Source organism: Chinchilla lanigera, unplaced genomic scaffold (assembly GCF_000276665.1).
Source record: "Chinchilla lanigera isolate Chin_1 unplaced genomic scaffold, ChiLan1.0 scaffold00020, whole genome shotgun sequence".
Lineage (NCBI taxonomy): Eukaryota > Metazoa > Chordata > Mammalia > Rodentia > Chinchillidae > Chinchilla > Chinchilla lanigera.
This window is the reverse complement of record NW_004955421.1, coordinates 22,044,087-22,067,251: the sequence shown is the minus strand read 5'-3', so window position 1 is coordinate 22,067,251 and position 23,165 is coordinate 22,044,087. Positions and strand designations below refer to the sequence as shown.

At 37.4% G+C, this 23,165-nt stretch overlaps 1 protein-coding gene across 3 annotated transcripts in view; it reads right to left on the bottom strand.

The window, feature by feature from the left end:
- The window catches only part of LOC102022087 (zinc finger protein OZF-like), a 51,320-nt gene that overhangs the window by 25,986 nt on the left and 2,169 nt on the right, over window positions 1–23,165 (bottom strand). For all 3 annotated transcript variants that reach the window (XM_013513779.1, XM_013513780.1, XM_013513781.1), the window contains exon 2: window positions 5,692–5,854. In XM_013513779.1, coding sequence (XP_013369233.1) covers window positions 5,692–5,772 — 81 coding nt within the window. In that variant the 5' untranslated portion in view covers window positions 5,773–5,854. The remainder of the gene's footprint in view (window positions 1–5,691; window positions 5,855–23,165) is intronic.

Sequence of the window (23,165 nt, the reverse complement as noted above, 5' to 3'; positions counted from 1 at the left end):
CTAAACTCAAGTGATCCTCTTGCCTTAGTTTCTCTAACAGCCTGAACTACAGGTGGCTCGCTGCATCCAGCTTAGAGTTTTCACTCTTGTCATAAAGGAAGGATTACTTCAAGTGCTGAAAGCATCTCTAATTATACAATCAAGACAACAGAATAGGGAAGGAACACATCTATTCCTAATTGGACAAAAGAAGGCACTTCAGCTTGTTATATCTGCAGTGTTAGTGATTGCTAAATACTACACAGTACTACCCCAGAATTATGTCTCATGAACATTGAGTTTTAACCATCAAAACTTGTAAGAATCAAGATAACATCATACACCCATGACAGCTGTACAAATTAGTTTAGTCCCTATAAAAGGTAATTCCTCAGTATCTATCAAAGTTACACATGCATGCATCCTTTAGCCTAGTTATACAGTAGAAAGCAGCTAACTAAATAAATGATTTTCTACAGTATAACTAGGTTAAATGATGTATAATGTTTATCATTAGACAGGGCAATGAAGTTTGTGTGAAAGAACCCATGCATAAGCAAATTCACAGGGATTCAGGGTGGAAGTTTAATAAAAATACTGCCTTTTAAAAAATTAACTTTTTACCTTATACATAAAAACATTCTTTTTTATGGAGTATAAAGGATGGCTGCATGTAAGTGTATTCTGTACAATGTTTGAATCAAATTAGACATGTCTGCCGCCTCAGGAGTCAAGCCCTAGGATCAATCTCTAGCACCACCAAAAAAACCCAAAAAACAAAAAAGCCAACTAGCCCTCACCTTCATTATTATCACCTCCATCACAATAGACTGTCCTATCCTACATATAGGTGGCCTTGTGTGTAGCTAAGGATATTAAAACATTAACAAATGTCATGCAGCAATCAGTGTGAAGGATACTTCTAGTATTAGAAGGGGTCCTGAGAGGCAGTATTTTGCTAAACATTGGTTAAAGAGTTATGGCCTATTGCAAAACTAGCTTTTAAATGTCTGATGGAAAAAAATACAAATCATGCTTTTAACGAGTAGGAGGCAGATCATGTCTTCCTGTTTCCCATCGCTATGATGGTTGCTATATCATGGCTGCATTAGTTTCAGGATTATTAGTCCAAAATGTTCTCATGATTTCATTATTAAACAAGAGTAAGAGTAGTTTATAGAGACTGACTGCTTCTACTTGATTATTCTACTCAGCATAAGTTGAGTTACATAACAGACATCCCTTATAGTTTACTACAGTAGTGAAGTAGGAGCAATTAAAAACTTGTTTTTTATTTTAAAAAGAGGAAAAACCTAACAGAAAATGATAAAGAATTCCAAAACATGCTATGAAATTAACAATAGTTATCATATTGCATATTGTTATCTTCAAAGTACTTGCTCACATTACAGGTACAGGCATGCAAAATTGATCAAACAATATAAGCACTAACAGTTCCTTTCAATGAACTAATAGAAATTAGCAGTTAAATTATCATAGCTACCTAGTGTATATATACATATCTTTTTTTCCCCCTCCCTTCTTTTCTCTTTTCCCCCATCTCAGTTCTTTCCTTTTGAGCAGTTTCTTTCCCTTTCACTATGTCTATTGTACCTTTTGGATCTTATTTACTCTTTCAGTTTCTTATACTAGGGAGACAATATGATGCTTACACATGTGAGTCTGGCTTATTTCACTTATGAGTATGGTTTCTAGTTGCATCTCTTTACCTATAAAAGCCTTGAGTTAATCTTTTTTTTTTAATACTTGTACATTACTCCATTGAATAAAAATACCACATCTTTTTTATCCATTCCTCGGTTGATGGACATTTGGGTTGTTTCCAAGATTTAGTTATTACAAATTGCACTGCTATAAACATGGATGAACATATATCGCTGTGGTATGATGTTTTTAATTCTTCTGGGAAAATACCCAGAAGGGGAATAGCTGGGTTAAGTGGGACTTCTAATCCTAGTTTTGTGAGGAATCCCAGACTGATTTCCACAGTGGTTTCACCAATCTACACTCCCACCAGCAGTGGAGAAGGGTTCCTTTTTCCCAGCAGCCTCTCCAGCATTTGTTATTGGTTGATTTCTTAATGATAGCCATTCTTTCTGGGGTGAGATGGAATCTCAGTATTGTTTTAATTTGCATTTCTTGAATGACCAATGATGTTGAACATTTTTTCATATATTTCTTTGCCATTTCTATTTCCTCATTTGAGAAGTACACATTCATTGCAGATGCCCATTTTTGAACTGGGTCTTTGAATTTTGGGGGCCTGATTTTTTTTTTTTTTTTTCCCCTCCGGTACCGGGAACCGAACTCACGACCTTGCACTTGCCAGGCAGGCGCTTTGCCGCTGAGCTAAATCCCCAGCCCCTTGGGGGCCTGATTTTTAAAATTCTTTTTACGTTCTAGATGGAAGTCCTTTATCTGAGGGATAGTTGGTTAAAATTTTTTCTCAATTCATGGGTTTTCTTTTCACTCTGTTGGTGATTTCTTTGAATGTACAAAAGCTTTTTAGTAAGATGAGATCCCAGTTGTTGATCCTTTGCAGTATTTCCTGTGCAGTTTGGTTTTTGTTCATGAACTCTCTGCCTACCCCTATGTCTTCAAGATTTCTATCTACTTTTTCTTGCAGTAGATGTAGTGTTTCTGTTTTAGTATTTATATTTTTAATCCATTTTGACTTTAGTGCATGGTGATAGACATGGGTCCAGTTTTAGTTTATGGCATATGGAAAGCCAGTTCTTCCAGCACCTTTTATTAAAGAGGATATCTTTCTTCCAGCGAACTTGTTTGGCCCCTTTGTCAAAGATAAGGTGGCTGAAAGTGTTTGTAGTTGTGTCTGCATCTTCTAATCTGTTCCATTGATCCTCAGGTCTGTTTTCTTTGCCAGTACCATGCTGATTTCATCATAGTAGCTTTGTAGTATAATTCAAATCAGGGAATGTGATGCCTCCAGCCTTGCTTTTGTTGGTCAGGATTGCCGTTGCTATTCTAGTTCTCTTCTGGCTCCAAAAGAATTTTAGGAATGTTTTCTCTAGATCTCTGAAGTATTCTGATCAGGACTGCACTAAATCTGTATAACAGTTTTTGGAGTATGGCCATTTTCATAATGTTGGTTCCTCCTATCCATGAGCAAGGGACACCTTTGCATTTTCTGAACTCCTATCTCCATTTTCAGAGTATTGTAATTTTCAATGTATAGATCTTTTACTTCCTTTGTTAGACTGATTTGTAAGTATTTCATATTTTTAGATGCTATTATGAAAGGTGTAGTTTCCCTATTTTCTCTCTCAGTGTGTTTGTTGTTTCTGTACAAGAATGGTATTGATTTCTGAGTGTTGACTTTGTATCCAGCTATGCTACTGAATTTGCTTATTAATTCTAGGAGTCTTTTGGTGGAGTTTTTGGGGTCTTCTATGTAGAGTATGATGTCATCTGAAATAATGATAATTTTACTTCCTTCTTTCCTATCCTTACTCCTTTTATTTCTGTCTTGTCTAACTGCTCTAGCTAATGTTCCCAGAATTATACTGAATAGGAATGCTGACAGTGGACATTCTTGTCTTGTTCCTGATTTTAGATTGAAAACTTTCAGTTTTTGTCCATTTAGTATGATGTTGGCTGTTGATCTGTCATAGATGGCTTTTATCAGATTTGAGGTAGAGACCATATATTTTGATTTTCTGTAAGATTTTTTTTTTTTTATCATGAATGAGTATTGGACTTTGTGAGAAGCTTTTTTGCATCTATTGAGATGATTGTGTGGTTTCTGTCTTTGGCTCTGTTGTTACATTTATTGATTTGTGTATGTTGAACCATCCCTACATCCCTGGGATGAATTCCACTTGGTCATGATATATAATCTTCTTGATGACTTGCACATTCTGTATGCTAGCATTTTATTTAGGATTTTTGCATCTATGTGCATTAAGGAGATTGGCCTGTAGTTCTCTTTTTTTTTTTGGTTTTTCTCCAGTACCGGGAACCAAACTCATGACCTTGTGATTGCCAGGCAGGTGCTCTGCCGCTAAGCTAAATACCCAGCCCTTTTTTTTGTTTTGTTTTGGTTTGTAGTTCTCTTTTTTGGTTGGGTCTTTCTGTGGTTTTGGTATCAGGGTAATAGTTTCCTCTAGAAATGAGTTAGGGAGAATTGTTTCCCTTCCAATTTCATTGAAGTTTGTGAAGTATTGGCATTAAATCTTCTCTAAATTTTTTGTAGAATTCAGCTGTGAATCCATCAGGACCTGGGCTTTTCTTCGTTGCTAAGTTTTTAATTATGTTTTCAATTTCCTTAACTGATATTGGGTTATTCAGAATTTTTATATATTCTTGATTCATTTTCAGTAATTCATACATATCTAGGAATCTGTCCATTTCTTCTGAATTTTCTATCCTATGGGAGTAAAGATTTTCAAAGTGGGTATTAACGACCTTTTGAATTTCTGTAGGATCTGTACTGATTTCATCCTTTCTATTCCTTACTGCAAGAATTTGAGTTTTTTCCTTTCTTTTTTTTGATAAGGTTGGCTAGGGGTTTATCAATTTTATTTATTCTTTCAAAGAACCAACTCTTTGATCCATCAATTCTTTTATTGTTTTCTTCATCTGAATTGTGATAATTTCTCCTCTGATCTTTGTAATTTCCTCCCCTCTTTAGGTTTTCAGCTTGACTTGCTGTTCTTTTTCTAGATGCTTGAGTTGCAGCATTAGGTTATTTACTTGTTCTCGTTCTGTTTTCCTAATGTGAGAATTCACTGCTATAAATTTCCCTCTAAGAACTGCTTTCATTGTGTCGCACAGATTCTGGCAGGTTGTACTTGTATTTTTATTTGATTGTACATATTGTTTAATTTCTTCTCTAATTTCATCTGTGACTCATTGGTTGTTCAGGAGGGTGTTATTTAATTTCCATGTGTTTATGGAGTTTTTGCAGTATCTTCTGCCATAAAAACACTTCTGTTTTTGATATTATCTAGTAAATGTCCATTTGAGAATTTTCTAAGTCTATGCAAAGGAATGAAGGGACTGGAAGTCATAGGAAAAAGAATAAAATAGGATCCTATTATGCTTTATTAAAAAAAAATTACTAGGAAATCTTACTAAAGGAAGCTTTTGCCTCTGCAGTTAGACTCTAGTAATCATTAAGATAAAGGTAAACAAAGAGAGACAAGACAGACCTGGGAAGGCACAAGATAACACAATTAACATACTCTCATGTCTTCACTCTTCATAGTGGAACAAAGGAGAAGGGTTTTAAGCAGAAGGCAGAAACACATAGGTAACTGTTAGTGCAGAATTAGTCACTGTGGTTTGCCATGGTGTCACCCACTACTATTTCTAAATCATCCCTTGACCCAACACAGCAGTCTGAACAATAGTGTTTCTTTCTCCAAGATACTAAGCAAAAAAATCAAAGAAGGTGGAAGAAAGGAGTTGTTTTATTTTGCAAATGCCAACCTTTCTGCCTGATTTCTTTGGAAGCCTTTGTTTTCAGAGCCCAGATCCACTCCTTAAGAAAAAGAAAACTTAATTTTTACCCTGTATCTCATCCTCTTAAAATTCAGAATAAAAACTAAAACAACTTTTGCAACATACAGTCAACAATTCTAAGCACAGATTTCACAAAGCACCAACAATTGAGGGACAGAAAACTAGGGATTTCATAAAAGAGTAAAAGTGATTTGTTTTAACACTTACCCATTTTTTGACACTAGGTGGCAGCTCATCATAAATGCATTCTTTGTCCCACAAAATACTGGACTTATCAAACTGGTCCATCTTTCTTCAAATTTTCACAGCAAAAAGAAATTATTAAAGTATAAGTAACAGTAACCAGGAACCTCAGCACAACGGCAATAGCCTAAAAAGGGTTTAAAGATATTGACATAATTATTTTTAATTACTTAATTACCATCTAGCCTCTACAAGTTAACCACTTAACACTTTACCCCGAGTGTCACTTGGGGAATCTGTTTGTTTACATACTGACTAGCCCAAGTGTCTCTTGGGTAGGTGTCATACCAACTAGTCAATTAATGTATTGAATACATCTGACAAAATCATTGTTTTAATATTTCTTGTTATATTATAAAAATTAACAAAAATATGCAAACTTTTGGTCATCCTGTATTTCCATAATTGGATTGGTAATTAAAACCCTTATCTACTTAATGACCCATTACATACCTATGGTTTATGTGATATATAACTGAAGCGAAGAGTTACATTTTAGACATATGATAACCTCATCTACATCAACTGGGCTAAGGCTAGTAAAGCATCTATACTTGCATGTATGGTATATGCATACAGAATTTAATTCAATCCCTAGAACAGGCTTAAAGCTAAGTACTATTCATCACTCTACTTTAGAGCTATAGAAAAGTAGTTCTGAAGCTAGTTCATGTATGGCCTTATTTTTATGAACAGATGACATGGCCAGTAACTTAAATCAAAGGTATGCTTCTATAGAGCTTGAAAAATACAAATTTTAGAATTAGCTTTATTTTAAAAAATTTTTATTTTAAAGGAAAAGAAACAAAAAACAAAACCCAAAAAACAAAATTGCAAAACACTATGATAAGAGGGTAACAATGGTTAATACATTGCATATTGTTATCTTTAGATGAGTTACTCAGAGTACCAGAATTAGCTTTAAATATCCAACTATGCCTATAATCTTGTTCATAATACATGCTTGGCAGGGGGCATAGCTCAAGGGTAGAGCACTTGACTGCATAATACACGCTTGGCAAACCTTTTTAAACTCAATATAAATTTCTATCCATAGAAAATCTGTTTTACCCTAAATTATAAAGGCATGGCTCAAACCAAACTATGAATTATAGCCACGGACAAGTAATTCCTTTGGTTTATCAGGCTTCTCTGTTTTCAGAGTCTTGTACATGAATGGGCCTTGTGACAAGGAAACACAAATATTCATGGTTCTTCCACTGTCTGATAAGTGTATGAAGTGTACACTGGCCTGGCAGGTTACTGAAGTTGAGGCAGGTACCAAGTCTCTGCCCTGCATCTTCATTAATGGGTAACAGGAGGCTCTCTTCTGGCTATCTTTCAGTTATGTCCTTTCTCAAGGAGGCAGAGGTTTAAGAGGGATGGGAGCCTGGTAAGAAAGTACTACTTCTGCCCTCATTTACCACACCAATGTCTGAATGGCAACAACAAGCACTGTAAAAGGTACATCTTCGGAGAAAACAGTCTCTGAAATAAATACAGTTACTGGAGAAATTCTAATCCCCAAAGAGTGACTCATTCCGGTGAAAGAATGTGAATTCCTATGATAGTGTAAAATAGGAGATGGGGATGTGTGTTAGTAGCTCAGAAGATTTCATGTGTTAATGACTCCTGGTTGCTAAAGACAGGACTGTCAACCCTACCTGCACAGTTGAATTCCGCTTTAAAAAATACGGACCCTCTGAAAACTGTAACAAAGCTTTGAAAGAAACTGAAGAAGACCTACACAAATGGAGAGATATCCTATGTTTACGAAATGGAAGACCGTAACTGTCAATATGACAGTATTCCCTCAAATTAGTCTGACAGATTCAATACAACTCTTCAAAAATGTTAGCAGGCTTTTTTGTGCGGTGGGGGGGGGCAGCAACTGATAAAATGCCCCTAAAAATTCATATGAAAATATAGGAACCAAATTTAAAACAAAACCCTGAGATGAGGGAGAACTAAAACTTCACGATGTTAAGAACTTACAAAGTTTAAAAAAAAAAAAAAACAACTTACGAAGTTAAAGTAATCAAGGCAGTGTACGTAAAGATAGAAGCATAGATTAATAGAGTCAGTTGAGTCCAGAAATAAATGCTCACATTTATGGTCAATCTTTTTTCAGACAGGGTGATATAAAGTAATGAAACCCAGAACCTTGTACATGGTAGGCAAGCACTGTTATTACTGAGCTGTATCCCAAGCCCATAGGGTCTGGGTTTTTTTGTTTTTTTGAGACAGTCCTGCTCTACAAGCCAGGTCACAGGTGAACGTGCTATGTAGCCCAGGTTGGCATCAAACTTGTGATCATCCTACCAGAGTTTCCCAAGTATAAGGATTACAAGTTGTCAGCCAGACCAGGCTTGGTCAATTCTTTTTTTACCATTCTTTGATAAAAGAATGTTTAAGAGAGAAGTCATCCTGGTCTGGGGATGTAGCTCAGTGGCACAGCACTTGCCTGGGAAGCAAGAAGTCCTGAGTTTGATTCCCAGTTCCAAAGAGAGAGACAGAGAAAGAGAGAGAAAGAGAGAGAAAGAGAAAAAGAGAGAGAAAGAGAGACAGAGGGAGGGAGAGAGAGAAGTAGTCCTTTCCATAAACACTGTGACAACTAGAGAGTCAGGCATAGAATTTTGGACTCCTTTGTTACATGACTACCAAAAAATTAACTCAAAATGGAGAAGTCAGTTGTGCTAGCTCATGCCTGTTATCCTAACACTCTGACAGGGTGTAGCAAGAAGATCTCAAATTCAAAGCCAGTATGGATTGCGAGGCCCTACCTCAAGGAAAAAACAAAAAACAAAAAACATAAAACGCAGGAGGGCATGGAGGCACATGCCTATAATCCAAGCACTCAGGGAGCATCACGGAGTTTGAGGCCAGCTGGAATTACATAGTGAGCGCATCTCAGAAAACAAATAAACAACAAAAGCCAAGCATATGGCATTCTGGGAAGCTGAGGCAGGAGGGCTGCAAGTTCAAGACCAGCACAACTTCGTGAGACCCTGTTTCAGGAAAGGACAATGACAACAAAGATAAAGGCTGAGGATGTAACTGCAGAGTGGGCCTCAATCCCCATCACCACTGGAAACAAAAGAGGGAAGAAAGGATGGAAAGAAGATCACACGCCCTTGAATTAGGAAGAATTCACATCAAAAACACAAGCAACAAAGGAAAAATTAGATAAATTAGACTTCAACAAAACCAAAAACTTTAGCGCAAAGGAACTTGTCTCCAGATACATAAAAAAGTAAAAATACTCTAATTTAAAACTGAATGAAGAAATCACCATTTCTGAGCTGACAATGGTGACTTGGTTTAGTAAGTCCAGCCAAAAGTCTTTTCTTTGTCCATTTTCTTAATCCCATGGCCCTCCTAAGCGTAGTTTTTTCTCTGAAGCAGTTTTCTCTTAGCCCCTTTGCTTCTGAAGCACAATCTTTTTTCTTTCCTTTTGCAGACATAGAGTTTTCTTTTCCAGCAGTTAAGAGATTCCTAGTCCTCTAGAAAATGGGTGCTTGTGTATAAAAACACTAGACAAGAAGCACGTGCTCTCCCTAACTGCAAGTGGGAAGAGACGTCAAGAGGCACTGTCCAAGATGTGCAGTGGCCTCACTAAGTATTCTCTTAGGTTAGCACCATACCCTGTCACTGGGTTAGAGGAGATTCTGAAAAGGTTTGCTTGTCCAGGAAGACTCAAAATAAGGATGAGCCCCCATCCAGTGTCGAAGGAAGTTTTTCACGTAATCAGCACGGGAAAATAATCCTGAGACACAGTGGAAAGAACTGGTCTCCAGCATACACAGGTGGAAGCTATTCCAAAAAGCATATACATCTGTGGGGACCTAAACAGTTTGGTCTAAGGGAGCTTCTCTAAACTCTTTTTTTTTTCTCTCACCAAAAACGAAAGGGCATAATAAGCTCAGTTTACTCGATGCCACAGCTCCCCTCTTGGGTGGCTGGGAATACATCCTCAGCCATGCAGACTCAAGTGGTCAATCAGGTGACAGCTGCTGCTATACACAGGACTTGATAAAGTCTATGACCCAAAAGGGAGGCCAATGTTTCGTCTCCCCCTCCTCATCTCTCCTCTATGAAAACCTTAATACCTTCCTCATCCCTTCCACAGGATTTCATCTGTCAGAAAAGTCAAACCCTGTAACTTTTTTTTCTGGTATCAGTTATCAGGGAGAGGTAGGGAACTGGAAAGTAAAGAGTCCAGCATGTCCCACCACGTGGGAGGAACACAGTCTCTTTTATCTGATATATGATCTGTAGTTGTTAAATGACATCTCCAAACATCTAAAACTCTGAGTTCCTTGTGTTTGTTACTGATACCTACATATAAAAATCTTTGGGGTAGGTTTTTGAGTTAAGCCCAGCAGTTTTCTTGCTTTTCCTGCTTTCTTGATCTGCTGATAAAGGAATAAGGATGCTTGTTCTGGACATGACAGAAAACAGAAGAGCTGCTCCTTTGGGCAATTCTGACTCAGGATAACAGGGCAGAGCTGCCTCCCTGGCAGCTCCAACACTGATAAACGTGGCACGTATGTGGTGTAACACCACTCTGGGGTACACTCTATTGTAGCATGGCTCAGGGATGATGCGGGCTGCTCGTGTGGCCTGACCTTACAGCCCCTGTTTTTCTTTTCTTTATCTCTTTCCAGAACTACACAAGGGAAATCTTGAAGGCATGCAGTGCACCTTACTGGAGTATGGGTTACTGAGTATCTGTTCCTGAAACACCACCTTTAGGTTATAGTTTGTAAAATTGGGATCATTTTAGAAGAGGATTTAAGAACAAAAAAGATTATTTTTTTTCTGCAACTCAGTATGGAGTCAGTATAAGTCAGAAAGTGGGGAGACATGGTCGCTCAATGGGGACTTTAAATTTTAATGTAATACTCCAGCTTGATTTATTTTGCAAGAAATCGAAAATCAGACAGAAATCACATGTCTAGGTTTTTATGGCCCTACATCAAGACTCAAGACTATATGGATCTTGTGCAATCTGTTATGGCCGTGGGCCAATAGGGCCAACTAAAATAAAACCACACCCTGTAGAAGCTGAAATGATTACTCATTTAATTGATGAGCTGAGTAAGCTACTCAGTTATGAAAAGATTAGAGGAATTACCTAGGACAGTGAAGAAAATTTTGCTTTGTTTCTGTGGGCCTTAACTGAAACCTTCTGTAAATATGCTAATATTGAGCACAACTCACAAGAAGAACAAATTTTATTAGGAACATATTTTATTACTGAGTCTGCCCTAGAGAGTCACAGAAAACTTCAGAAGCAGAGTATGGGCTTCTGTCTTAGACACTTTTTCATTGCTAGGACAAAATATCCAACACTCAAAATTAAAGGAGGAAAGGTTTATTTTAGTTCAAAATTTGTAGAGGTTTCAGTCCATGAACAGCTAGCCCCAAAGCAGGACAGCATGGCAGAGAAACAGTCCATAGCAGGGCTGACAAGAAGCACCAAACATCTTTGCCTTTCATCCCATCCAGGCTAGAAAACTGTTGGGTGGTGCCACCAACACCCAGGGTAGGCCTTCCCATTATACACACCAAGAACTATGCTAATCAGTGGATTAATTTAGTTACCAAACCCTTAATACATATGCACACACCCTTAATCCACATTGACATACTCTAGATCCAGCCATCTCCAAAAAAGCCCCATCTATGAGTACATAAGGCTTTTACGGGGGGGGTGGTGGTGGTGGTGGTGGTGGTGGTGGTGATATATAGGCATAAGCCATAATAAGTCCTCAGGCCCCTATCAGTGAACTTTTAAACTTGGTCTTTGCAGTCTTTAGCAACAGGGACAAAGTAGTAGCAAATGCCAAAGCCCAGGGTAAATGACTACAGGCATAGGAACAGGGCTGGTTTATTCCTTTGGCAGAAGAAAACAAAACCCTACCTCCTGAGATCCCAAAGACTCCACATATGAAGGTGGAGAATAAGAGATCACATGGCTACTACCACTGTGGAGAGCCTAGACACTTACAAAAACAATGCAGTTAAGTGAGTCCTTTCTTCACCTGGGATGTGCCCCCATTGTAAAGTGGGAAGACACTGGAAATGAGATTTCCCTCTCCTTTGAAGTGAGGAGAGCCCACCTTCTTCTATTTTGGCTGTATGAGAAGACTAAGGGGCCCAAGATCTCACAAAGCCCTTCTCAGCAAAGTAGATATCCCCCAGCAGGAGCCTCAGGGAACTTGATGTGGCAGGTAAAAATACTGGTTTTGTACTGGATGCAGGGCTTGTAAATCTACCTTACTCAAATACCCTGGCTCCCTTTCTACTAAGACCTGTATTGTGATTGGTGTTCATGGTATCCTAGGGTCAAATGCTTTACAATGCCTCTAACCTGTATATTTGGGGAACTAATTTTCACTTACTTTCCTACTTTCCTGGAATGCCCTACGACATTAGGTAGAGGCATTTCTGCCTATTTAGAGACAATTCTTTATCTGGCATCAAAATATTCATCTCCTTTTTGGGGAGCATTAGTATCAGGTCCAATAGACAATGCATTTAGAGCTAAACCTAAGGAAATTTTATCAGAGATAGAACCATGGGTCTAGCATCCTAAAATCCCGGGAAAGATAGTTCGTGTCTAGCCTGTTATCATTTCCTTAAAAGACCCAAACAGCTATCTCCATACAAGATGGTATCCTCTGAACCCAGAGGCCTGCTGGGCCCTTTAGCCTTTAATTTCTAAATTCCACAAGCATGATCTTTCCTACTATTGCCAGGCTCCATGCAACACCTCCATCCTTCCAGTATTAAACCAAATGGGGAATACTGAGTAGTTGAAGATTTGCAAATTATGAATGAAGCTGTAACACCAGTCCATGCTAGCTTCTAACCTGTGAACTATTTTAACCCAAGTACAAAGTGGAATTATATGGTTTACTCTCTCTTTTTTTTTTTTGGTTTTTCTCTGGTACCGGGAACTGAACTCATGACCTTGCGCTTGCCAGGCAGGCGCTTTGCCGCTGAGCTAAATCCCCAGCCCTGGTTTACTCTCTCTAAACAACAAAAGATGGGAATGTCAGGCCCAATCTAAGGGTGACCCCCTCAACCCCAAACCCTGTATATACTTAGCCTCCCCTCAGATATCTGCTTGTATCACTCTGACTTCAGCTTGCCTGTACCTAGATAAATCTAGTCTTTCCTATGGTTTTGGTCTCCACAGGTTTCCTCATGCATTGTTAAGTAACAGAAATATTATACGCAGTCACACAGGGCAAGGTCCTTGAGGAAGTCAGTGCAGAGGATGGGAATACATTACAACTGTGGCTGCAGGCACATTCACTGAAGGCCAGGCCTCAAGATAAAGGAAGAATGACAGGGCCTACATGCCTCGCCAAAGGATAAACAATGTACTGTCATTAATATCACCTGGTCCAATAAAATCTAGATAGATATCAGTCACCAAGGTGGGTAACCAAGACCTTCTGACTCACCTCTTCCAAGAAAGGTCCTTGGTTTTTCCACGTACACTTGCTATGTGACTTGCTTCCCCATTGGATCAACATTACCTAACCAGTTATACTTGTAATCTCACCGGTTGATAAGTTTCATACCACACTCTACCCACCTCATGATTTTATACCTACCTCATGCTTTTGCTCTATAAAACATCCTTTGAAAAGTACACTCATTGGCAACCCACTTGGGCCTCCTCCTATTTCTCAGGAGCTATATCTCCCAATAAAGTTTTCCTACTCTTAACCTCCATTGTTTCTCAGAATTTATTCTTTGATTCTGGGGAACACAAACTTGGTACATCTGACATCTGGTAAGCTGGGAGTTATAATATTTCCCTTATATCATTTGGAGGTCTTGTATCACTGGATTTTACAGGTTTGCCACTTTGAATGCCCATGATTAGTAAATGTCCTCTTACAGTCTTCCAAGTGGATTCACTCACAGGCTTCTTTATTACCAGAGGAGTTTGCCTTTGGTTACGTGAAAATTTGGTTAAAAATTATCCACAGAGGTCAATGTAAATATTCAAGATCAAAATCCCCAGAAAACCCTTGGATTTTTAAATAGCGTTATGTTGTAGTGCATGCAGATGCAATTCCCATGTATTGACAAAGTTTGAATTTTTTCTTCATTAAAAAACTGTCTTGAGACATTAACTTGTGTTTCTCAGATGTTTTACATCTTGTGGTCTACGTAGATGCAATTACTGAAAATTAAATAAACATATAAGTAAAACATCTCATTTTTCTTTCCTTTTTTTTTTTTTTTTCTTTTGGTACTGGGAATTGAACTCATGACCTCTCACTTGCCAAGCAGGTGCTGTGCCGCTGAGCTACATTCCCGGCCCAAAACATCTAAATTATATACAATTAAAATACTAAAGATATGTTAGAAGCATAATTTTGTACATTCTTTGATTCTTAAAATTTATAAATAAAAATGTATTTGAGGCTATTAAATGTATTTCATAGACTGTTGGTATATGTACCTGTATAATACTGACATAAGCTAAAAAAACTGATCCTTTTAGTAAGTTCCAGAATAACCACTCTAACCTGACAATAAGTATCTGAAAATGGAGCCAACTGTCAAGCTATAGGTTAACCAGATAAAAATAAACTTTAAAAAGTAAGTCTAAAGTGACTGAGGGTTGTATGTGCTCATCATTTTAAGATATCCTAATAGTACAAGTCACACAATTGGGGCTGAAAGATCACTCCTCTCTATCCATCTAAACTTGCACAATAACTCCAGGGTCATTCCTCCTTTTATTGTCATTAAGAGAGGCAGAAATAAAAATAATAAAGACATAGAAAATCTCTAGAGCTCTAGGCCACAGATTTTGTGGCCAGATTATCATTAATGTTCCCCCGCTCTTAAGCCTTGCTAAAAGTTGAGACATAGGCACTTGTTGGGGACCACGAACTATAAACTGACAGTATCTGTCGGAGGCCCTCCTGCTTCCTCTCAGTCTCCACTGAGGTCTTGATAGTCAATGAGGCTGTGCAGTTCACAAAGCAGGAGGAAGTCCGCTGAGGACAATACAGAAAAAACTAGTCACCAGGTGGGGGAACTAGTTAACTTGTTTAACTTATGATGTTAAACTCGCCCATTCAACCACTACTTCTACTCTTGGAGCTCCAGGAAAAGCACCATACTCCTCCCATCGCACTGGCTAAGAAAATAGTGGCTAGCTGGAGATTCTTGGTCTTTGTTCATAGAGAAAACTGATCATCCCAGAACTCTATTTTCTTATAATTCTTTTTTGTTTGTTTCATTATTTTCATTATTTTATGTAAGAAAGGTAAAACAAAATTTTATAACAAAATAATAAAAGAATAGCAATAGTTAATATACTGCATATTGTTATCTTTAAAGTAACTATTCAGGGTATAAGATACAGGTATTAAAATTTTCTCCAATTGACATTTGTACAAGCCTTTCTTTTCAATGAACTAAGAGACACTGTTAGTATAATTGAGTTGGTTTTATTTCCCTTTTCTCCCTCTGTCCATTTCCCTTTCCTTCCTCCTAGTTCCTTTTTCCTTTTGAACAATTTCTTCCTATTTCACAATAAATATTGTACATTTTAGATCTCATTTATTCTTTCAGTTTCTCACACCAGGGAGACAATATGATGTTTACACATGAGAGTCTGACTTATTTCACTTATAAGTATGGTCTCTCTTTTTTTTTTTTTTCCTGGTACCGGAGATCGAACTCACGACCTTGTGCTTGCCAGGCAGACGCTGTGCCACTGAGCTAAATCCCCAGCCCCCATAAGTATGGTCACAAGTGCATCCGTTTACCTACAAAAGTTTCAAGTTTATCCTTCTTTATGGCTGAGTAGTACTCCATTGTATAAAAATACCACATCTTTTTTATGCATTCCTTGGTTGATGGGAAACTGGGTTGTTTCCAAGATTTAGCTATTACAAATTGTGCTGCTATAAAGGTGGGTACACACATATTGCTGTGGTATGATGTTTTTAATTCTTTTGGGAAGATACCCAGAAAAGGAATAGCTGGGTCACACAGGACCTCTAATCCTAGCTTTTTGAGGAATCTCCATACCAATTTCCACAGTGGCTATACCGGTCTGCATTCTCACCAACAGGGAAAAGGGTTCCTTTTTCCCCCTACAGTCCCTCCAGCATTTGTAATTGATTGATTTCTTGATTATAGCCATTCTTTCTGGGGTGAGATGGAATCTCAGTGTTGTTTTAATTTGTATTTCTTGAATGACCAGTGATGTTGAACATTTTTTAATATATTTATTTGCTATTTTTATTTCTTCATCTCAGAAGTATGTATTCACCTCAAGATGCCCATTTCTGGATTGGGTCTTTGAATTTGCGAGGGGGTCTGAGTTTTTTCAATTCTTTATATGTTCTGAACAGAAGTCCTTCATCTGAGGGACAACTGGCTAAAATTTTTTCCCCACTGTGTGGGTTGTCTTTTAACTCTGTTGGTGATTTCTTTTGATATGCAAAAGCTTTTTAATAAGATGAGATCCCAGTTGTTGACTGTTTGAATTATTTTCCATGTGGTCTGGGTTTTGTTCATAAACTCTCTGTCTATGCATATGTCATAAAGATTTCTACCTACTTTCTCTTCCAACTGATTTAGTGTTTCTGTTTTTAAGTTTAGATCTTCGATCCATTTGGATTTTAGTTTGGTGTACAGTGATGGACATGGGCCTAGTTTTAGTATTTGGCAAGTGGAAAGCCAGTTTTTCCAGCACCATTTATTAAAGAGGCTATCTTTTTTCCAGTGAACATATTTGGCCCCTTTGTCAAAGATAAAGTGGCTGAGTTTGCTTGGAGTTGTTTTTGTATCTTCTAATCTGTTCCACTGATCCTCAGGTCTGTTTCTTTGCCAGTATCATGCAGATTTTATTATAGTAGGTTTGTAGAATAATTTCAAGTCAGGGACTGTGATGCCCCCTGCCTTGCCTTTGTTGTCCAGAATTGCTTTTACTATTCTAGGTCTCTCTGTATAATTCTTGTTTCTTCTTCATTTTCTTTATCACCATAACTGTAGGTAACTCCAGGCAGGAGATTGGGGACTCACTCATTGTAAGGGTCCCTGATAACTGGTGCCATGGGAAAGGTCACCAACAGGCACTGTATCTCATGCATATGATTTAATCAGAGTGAATTCTGGAACAGACATATGTATTATGGAGTCCCTGAGATGCCTCTGTACCCTGTTAATCATTTCTGTCAATTTTATCCAGAGACACAGGTTGGGATACACATCTTTGAAAATCTGCAAGTCTTATTTATCTGTGTGCTTGTTTTCCTGTCATCCCAACATCACTTTTCTGGTCATGCCACCTTTCGCTTCTGTTGGTGCAGACTTGCCCTCAGCATACCTTCCTGTTATCTTTAATAAATGTAGCTGCTTTTTGTTCTACTATTGATTGTACACTTGGAATTCTTTGCTTGCCATACACAAGAACTGGGAATCTATTCTTGGATACATCATGCAGTATTACTAAAGTTAATAATTTATAAAAGCACAACTTATTTCATAATCTATTAACAGATTTTTTAAAAAACAGCTTTTATTATGAAATAATAGCTATGACTTACCTGCTGTTAATAGATCTGTTTGGTAACAGATATAAGAGATGGTAAAAGGCTTCTTTGCATCTCTGTAGCAGAAAAATCCTAGTATTTTACTGTTTCATTTTTGCTTAAATTGAGTACTTAAAAATATTTTTTTAAAGAAATGACTTAGTTCTTACTAGAGAAGCCTTGAAAGGTTCAAAACAAAACATTTTGTGGATTTTCTGCCCCAAATTTGTTACATGTTGTTTTCTAGATGTATAGTGCTTATTTATATATGACACAATTTTGGATGTTAATGAGTTAATAACATGAGTTTTAAAACTATTGGTTACCCATAGGCAGGATAGTATAATTTTATAATAATGTAAAAGTTATGCTTTATTACAAATTTATCATACATATTAACAGTATAACCTTTGAATAAAGCATTTCTAATTAAAGACAGCATGTCCTAAGCAAAATATTTTTTAAAAAAAATAAAAAATGTAATACACAGAGATAACATAGGGCAGGAAGCATCACATCATCAGACTTCAAACCATACTACAAAGCGACAGTGATAAAAATGTCATCGTACTGGCACAAACACACACACAGGGACCAATGGAATGGAACATAACGGAGGATTCAAAAACATCTCCAGAAACATACAGCTACTTGATCTTTGACAAATGGGCCAAAAATATAACACAGAGGAAAGATAGTTTATTCAACAAATAGTGCTGGGAAAAATGGATTAGTTGTTGGCATATGACTGAAGCAGGACCCATACCTTTCGCCATGTACTAAACTAAAATCAAAATGAATAAAAAAATGGATCAAGGATCTAAATACTAAAATACAAACACTGAACCTAGTGGAAGGCAAAATGAGTAAAACACTTGAAGTTCAGGAAAGAGGTTGTTCAACAAAATGCCAATTGCACAGTAAATGATAACAAGAACCAACAGATGGGATTACACAAAATTAAAAAGCTTCTGCACAGCAAGGACTCAGTTAGTAGAGTGAAGAGACAACCTATACAATGATAAAAAAAAATTTACCAGCTATTCCTCAGACAGAGAACAAACATCTAGAATATATAAAGAACTCAAAAAAAGGAGACCACTTAAAATAAAAGACCCAATCAAGAAATAGGCAAGTGAAATAAACTCAGTGTGCTTATGGTCAAGAAATATAAGAAAAAATGTTCAACATCCCTGGCAATTAGAGAAATAAAAATTAAAACAATACTAAAATTCTACTTGCTCCAGGAAGAATGGCAATTATCAGGAAGTCAAAGAATAAAAGATGCTGGTGTGACTGTGCTGAAAAAATACCCTCCTGCATTGTTGGTGGGAATGCAAACTAGCACAACCAATAAGGAAATCAGGATTAAGATTTCTCAAAAACTAAAATTACAAATTCCATGTGACCCAAATATACCCCTTCTAGGTATAGCTAAAGACATTATACTACAGTGATACATACTTACCACTATTTATAGCAGCACAACGCTGAATAACTAAATCCTGAAAGCAGCTGGTATACCCATCAACAGATGAAGGGAAAAGGAAAATTTGGTATCTACATATAATGGAATATGACTTGGCTATAAAAAAGAATAAATTCAAGAAATTTATAGGAAAACATAATGCTGAATGAAATAAATCAATTACACAAACAAACACCATATGGTATCTCTTATTTGAATAAGGCAAAGTACAAAGACAATAATAATGGAAGAATAAACGAAAACAAGGGACTAGATCTCTTATAAATGGGAAGGAGTCCAGATGAGTACAAGGGGGGAGGGGAAGAGGAAAAGGAAGAAAGTAGAATTAAGATATACCATGTACAGAACATAATAACCTCAATGAATCTAAACTCTACATCATAAACATAAGCTAAGAATTGCAGTAACAACAAGAATGAAAACAAGAAAAGAAGATATGGAGATGCAGGGAGGAAAGTAGGTGGGAAGGGGAAGATGACTAAAAAACAATCAAGCGGGGGCTGGGGATTTAGCTCAGTGGCAAAGCACCTGCCTGGCAAGTGCAAGGTCGTGAGTTCGGTTCCCGGTACCGGAGAAAAACCAAAAAAAAAAAAAAAATCAAGCTGTATTATGTCCATGTACCCATGCCTAAGATGATGCAACATCATGTACTGCAAACATGTACTATTAAAATAATAAAAAGAAATGGAGCCCAGCTTGGGCACTAAAAAAAAAAAAAATGATGGAGAAATAAGGTATTTTCTTGATAATAAAATGAACACCTTAAAAACATTGATGATTGTTATGGTTTGTGTCTGGATGTTCCCCCAAAGCCTCATGTAGTCATGGGGCAGGCTTTTAGAGTTTATGATTCATCCATTATCCAATGCTAGGATTATGGGTGTGCTACACCCGCCCTGGGGTGGATAGTTTGCATATGTCAGAGAGAAAGAGACTGTTTGCTGCTCTTTGCTGTCCACCCCCGCCCCCCGGCCTTGGCGCCATGAAAGGTTGCCCTGTGCCATGTGCCACTCTGCCTCAGAGCCAGCTGAGTATGGACTGAAACCTCCACAAACTGTGAGCTAAATAAACCTTTCCTTTCTTAATTTGGGGTGTCAGGTATTTTGTCTCAGCAAGGACAGAAAAGTAAACAAGATATTGATCAATAAACTAGCACTATAAAATTAGTCAAGGATATCTTACAAAGAAATAATGAAGCCAATAATCTCAGAAAGTCTCATAGAATGACTTAATTGAATGTTTAATTGCACACCCTGCCTGACTACATCAGGCAGGGTGTGCAATTACGCAAAGGGGAAACAAAAAGTAAATTAGCAAGAGCAAGCTAATGCTATAACAAGAATACATCATCTTTCAGTAATAACCCAATGTGAATGGTCTCAATTCCCCAATTAAAAGGCATAGACTGGCAGAATGGATCAAGAAACAAAGCACAGTGACATGCTGTATAGAAAGAACACATTTAGTCTGAAAAGAAATTCACAGACTAAAGATCTAAGAATGGAAAACAATATTCTGTGCAACAGGACACAAAAACAAGCAGGTGTAGCTACTCTGTTTTCAGACAAAGTGGACTTCAAGACAAAACTGATTAGACACAAAGAAAGTCACCATACACTGGTTTTGGGGACAACTCCACAGGGAGAGTTAACAATTATAACCATATATGCAGCAAACACCGGTGTACCAAAGTTCATAAAACAAACACGACGGGATAGAAAAGATCAGATAAACACCAGCACAATTTAAGTAGGGGAATTCAAAAGTCCACTGTCACAAATACAAATGGAAAACATATTAACAAGGAAACAGCAGAGTTGAGTTACACCTTTGAACAAATGGACTTACACATCTACAGAGTGATCAACCAATGACAACAGAATATACATTCTTCTCACCAGTATGTGAAACTTTCTCCAAAATAGGCATATTTAAGTAAATGTAAAAGAATCAGAATTATCCCTTATATATTACCAGATCATAGCACAGTGAAGCTAGAAATCAATGGCAAAGAAACTACAGAAATTATGTAAACTCACAAAAATTAAACTTGCATAATCAATGTGTCACAAAGAAACAAGGAAATTAGCTCATAGAATCAAATGATAGTAGCAGTACAACATACCAAAATTTATGGGACGCAATGAAAATGATTTTAAGAGAAAGTTTTACAGCTGTGCATGACCATATCAGAAAGACAGAGTGAGACCAAAAAAATAACCTGACCATACATCTGAAGATCCTACAAAAACATTAACGATGCAAATCCAAAGTAGTACAAGAAACAATAGTATAGGGATCAAGGTAGAAATTTAGGAAATTGAGACAAATAATACAAAGAATCAATAAATTGAGGAGCTGATTTTGCCAAAGAATAAACAAAACTGACAGCCAATCTTATGAAAAAAGCAAAAACACAAAAGAATGCAATTGGAAATGAAAACTTGGATCTCATCCTTCTGAAAAGTTTCTGCACATCTAAAGAAATCACCAGCAGAATAAAAAGAAAACCCACAAACGTGGAAAAAATTTTAGCTGACTGTCCCTCAGACAAAGGGCTTTTATCTAGAACATATAAAGAATTAAAAAAATCAGCCCCTCCAAATTCAAAGACCCAATCCAAAAATGGGCAGTTCAGATGAATAATGAATAAATCTCAGATAATGAAATACAAATGGCAAATAAACACATGAGAAAATGTTCAACATCATTAGCCATTTGAGAAATGCAAATTAAAACAACACTGAGATTCCACCTCACCCCAGTAAGAATGGCTAGCATTAAGAAATCAACCAATAACAAATGCTGGCGAGGCTGTGGAGAAATAGGAACTCTTCTCCACTGCTGGTGGGAATGCAGACTGGTGAAACCACTGTGGAAATCAGTTTGGAGAGTCCTCAGAAAACTAGGTCTAGAGGTCCCATTCCACCCAGCTATTCCCCTTCTGGGTATTTTCCCAGAAGATCTAAAAACATCAAGTCACAGCGATATATGTGCACCTACGTTCATAGCAGCACAATTTGTAATTGCTAAAATGTGGAAGCAATCCAAATGTCCACCCACTGAGGATTGGATAAGAAAATTGTGGTACTTTTATATAATGGAATATTACTCAGCTATAAAGATAAACTCGAGGCTTTTATAAGTAAATGGTCACAACTAGAGACCATACTCATAAGTGAAATAAATCAGACCTACATGTGGAAGCATTGCATTGTCTCACTAGTGTAAAACCTGAAAGAGCTAATATTAACTCGGAGGTATGACACACATTGTGAAATGAGAGGAAAACGCTCAAGGGTAAAGGGCAACTGAGATATGGGAAAAGAGAAGGGAAAGAAGGAGAAATTTTCTATGTATGTACATACAGGATAGTAAACATAGTGGTTCTACTGTCTTCTATTTCTCTAATGGTTAGATGTTGAATCTTTTTTATGTATTTGGGGGGAGGTCTAAGCTTTTTTCAGTTCTTTATATTTTGTAGATGTTTGTCCTCTCTCTGAGGAATAGCTGGCAAAAATTGTTTCCCATTATGTCATTCAGTATGATCCCACTCGATTCTTTATGCTACTTGTGCAATTGTGGTTTTCTTTTTAAAGTCCTTGCAAACAGCTGGGCATGATAGCACACACCTGTAATCCCAGCACTTGGGAGGCTGAGGCAGGAGGATTGCTGTGAGTTCAAGGCCAGCCTGGACTACAGATCAAGACCATCTCAAAAAACAAAAGAAAAAAGAAAAACCTTGCAAACAACTTTGTCTTCAAGAGTTTTGTCTACTTTATTTTCCAACGTCTTGACTTCTAGAATGAAAACTATAACACTGCGGAAAAGGAGATCAAACAAGGCATCATAAAATGCAAAGATATTCCCTGTTCCTGGACAGGCAGAACAAATATGACCAAAATGGCCATAACTCTGCACTACACTAAACAACGTTAAAACTCATATGGAACCAGAAAAGACCCAGAGTAGCAAAAGCAATCCAGGGCAACAGGAGCAAAACGTCTTAAGTGTTTTCTATTTTAATATTTAGATCTGTAGTCGATTTTTATTTTAGTTTAGTACATGATGAGAGATGAGTGTAGCTTCAATCTTCTGCCAGTTACCCCAGCATCATTTACCAAAGAGACTATCTTTCCTCCAACATGGTTTTAGCCCCTTTGCCAAAGATCAAGTAGCTGAATGTGCTTGGGGTTGTTTCTGCATCCTCTACTCTTTTTGATTGAGCCACGTGGCTATTATTGTTCTAGTAACATGCCATTTTTATCACTGTAGCTTTGTCATGTAACTTGAAGCCACGTGTTGTCATACATTCTGTTTCTTTGCTGAAAGAAACTGTTAATGAGTCCTTGATTGATCAATAT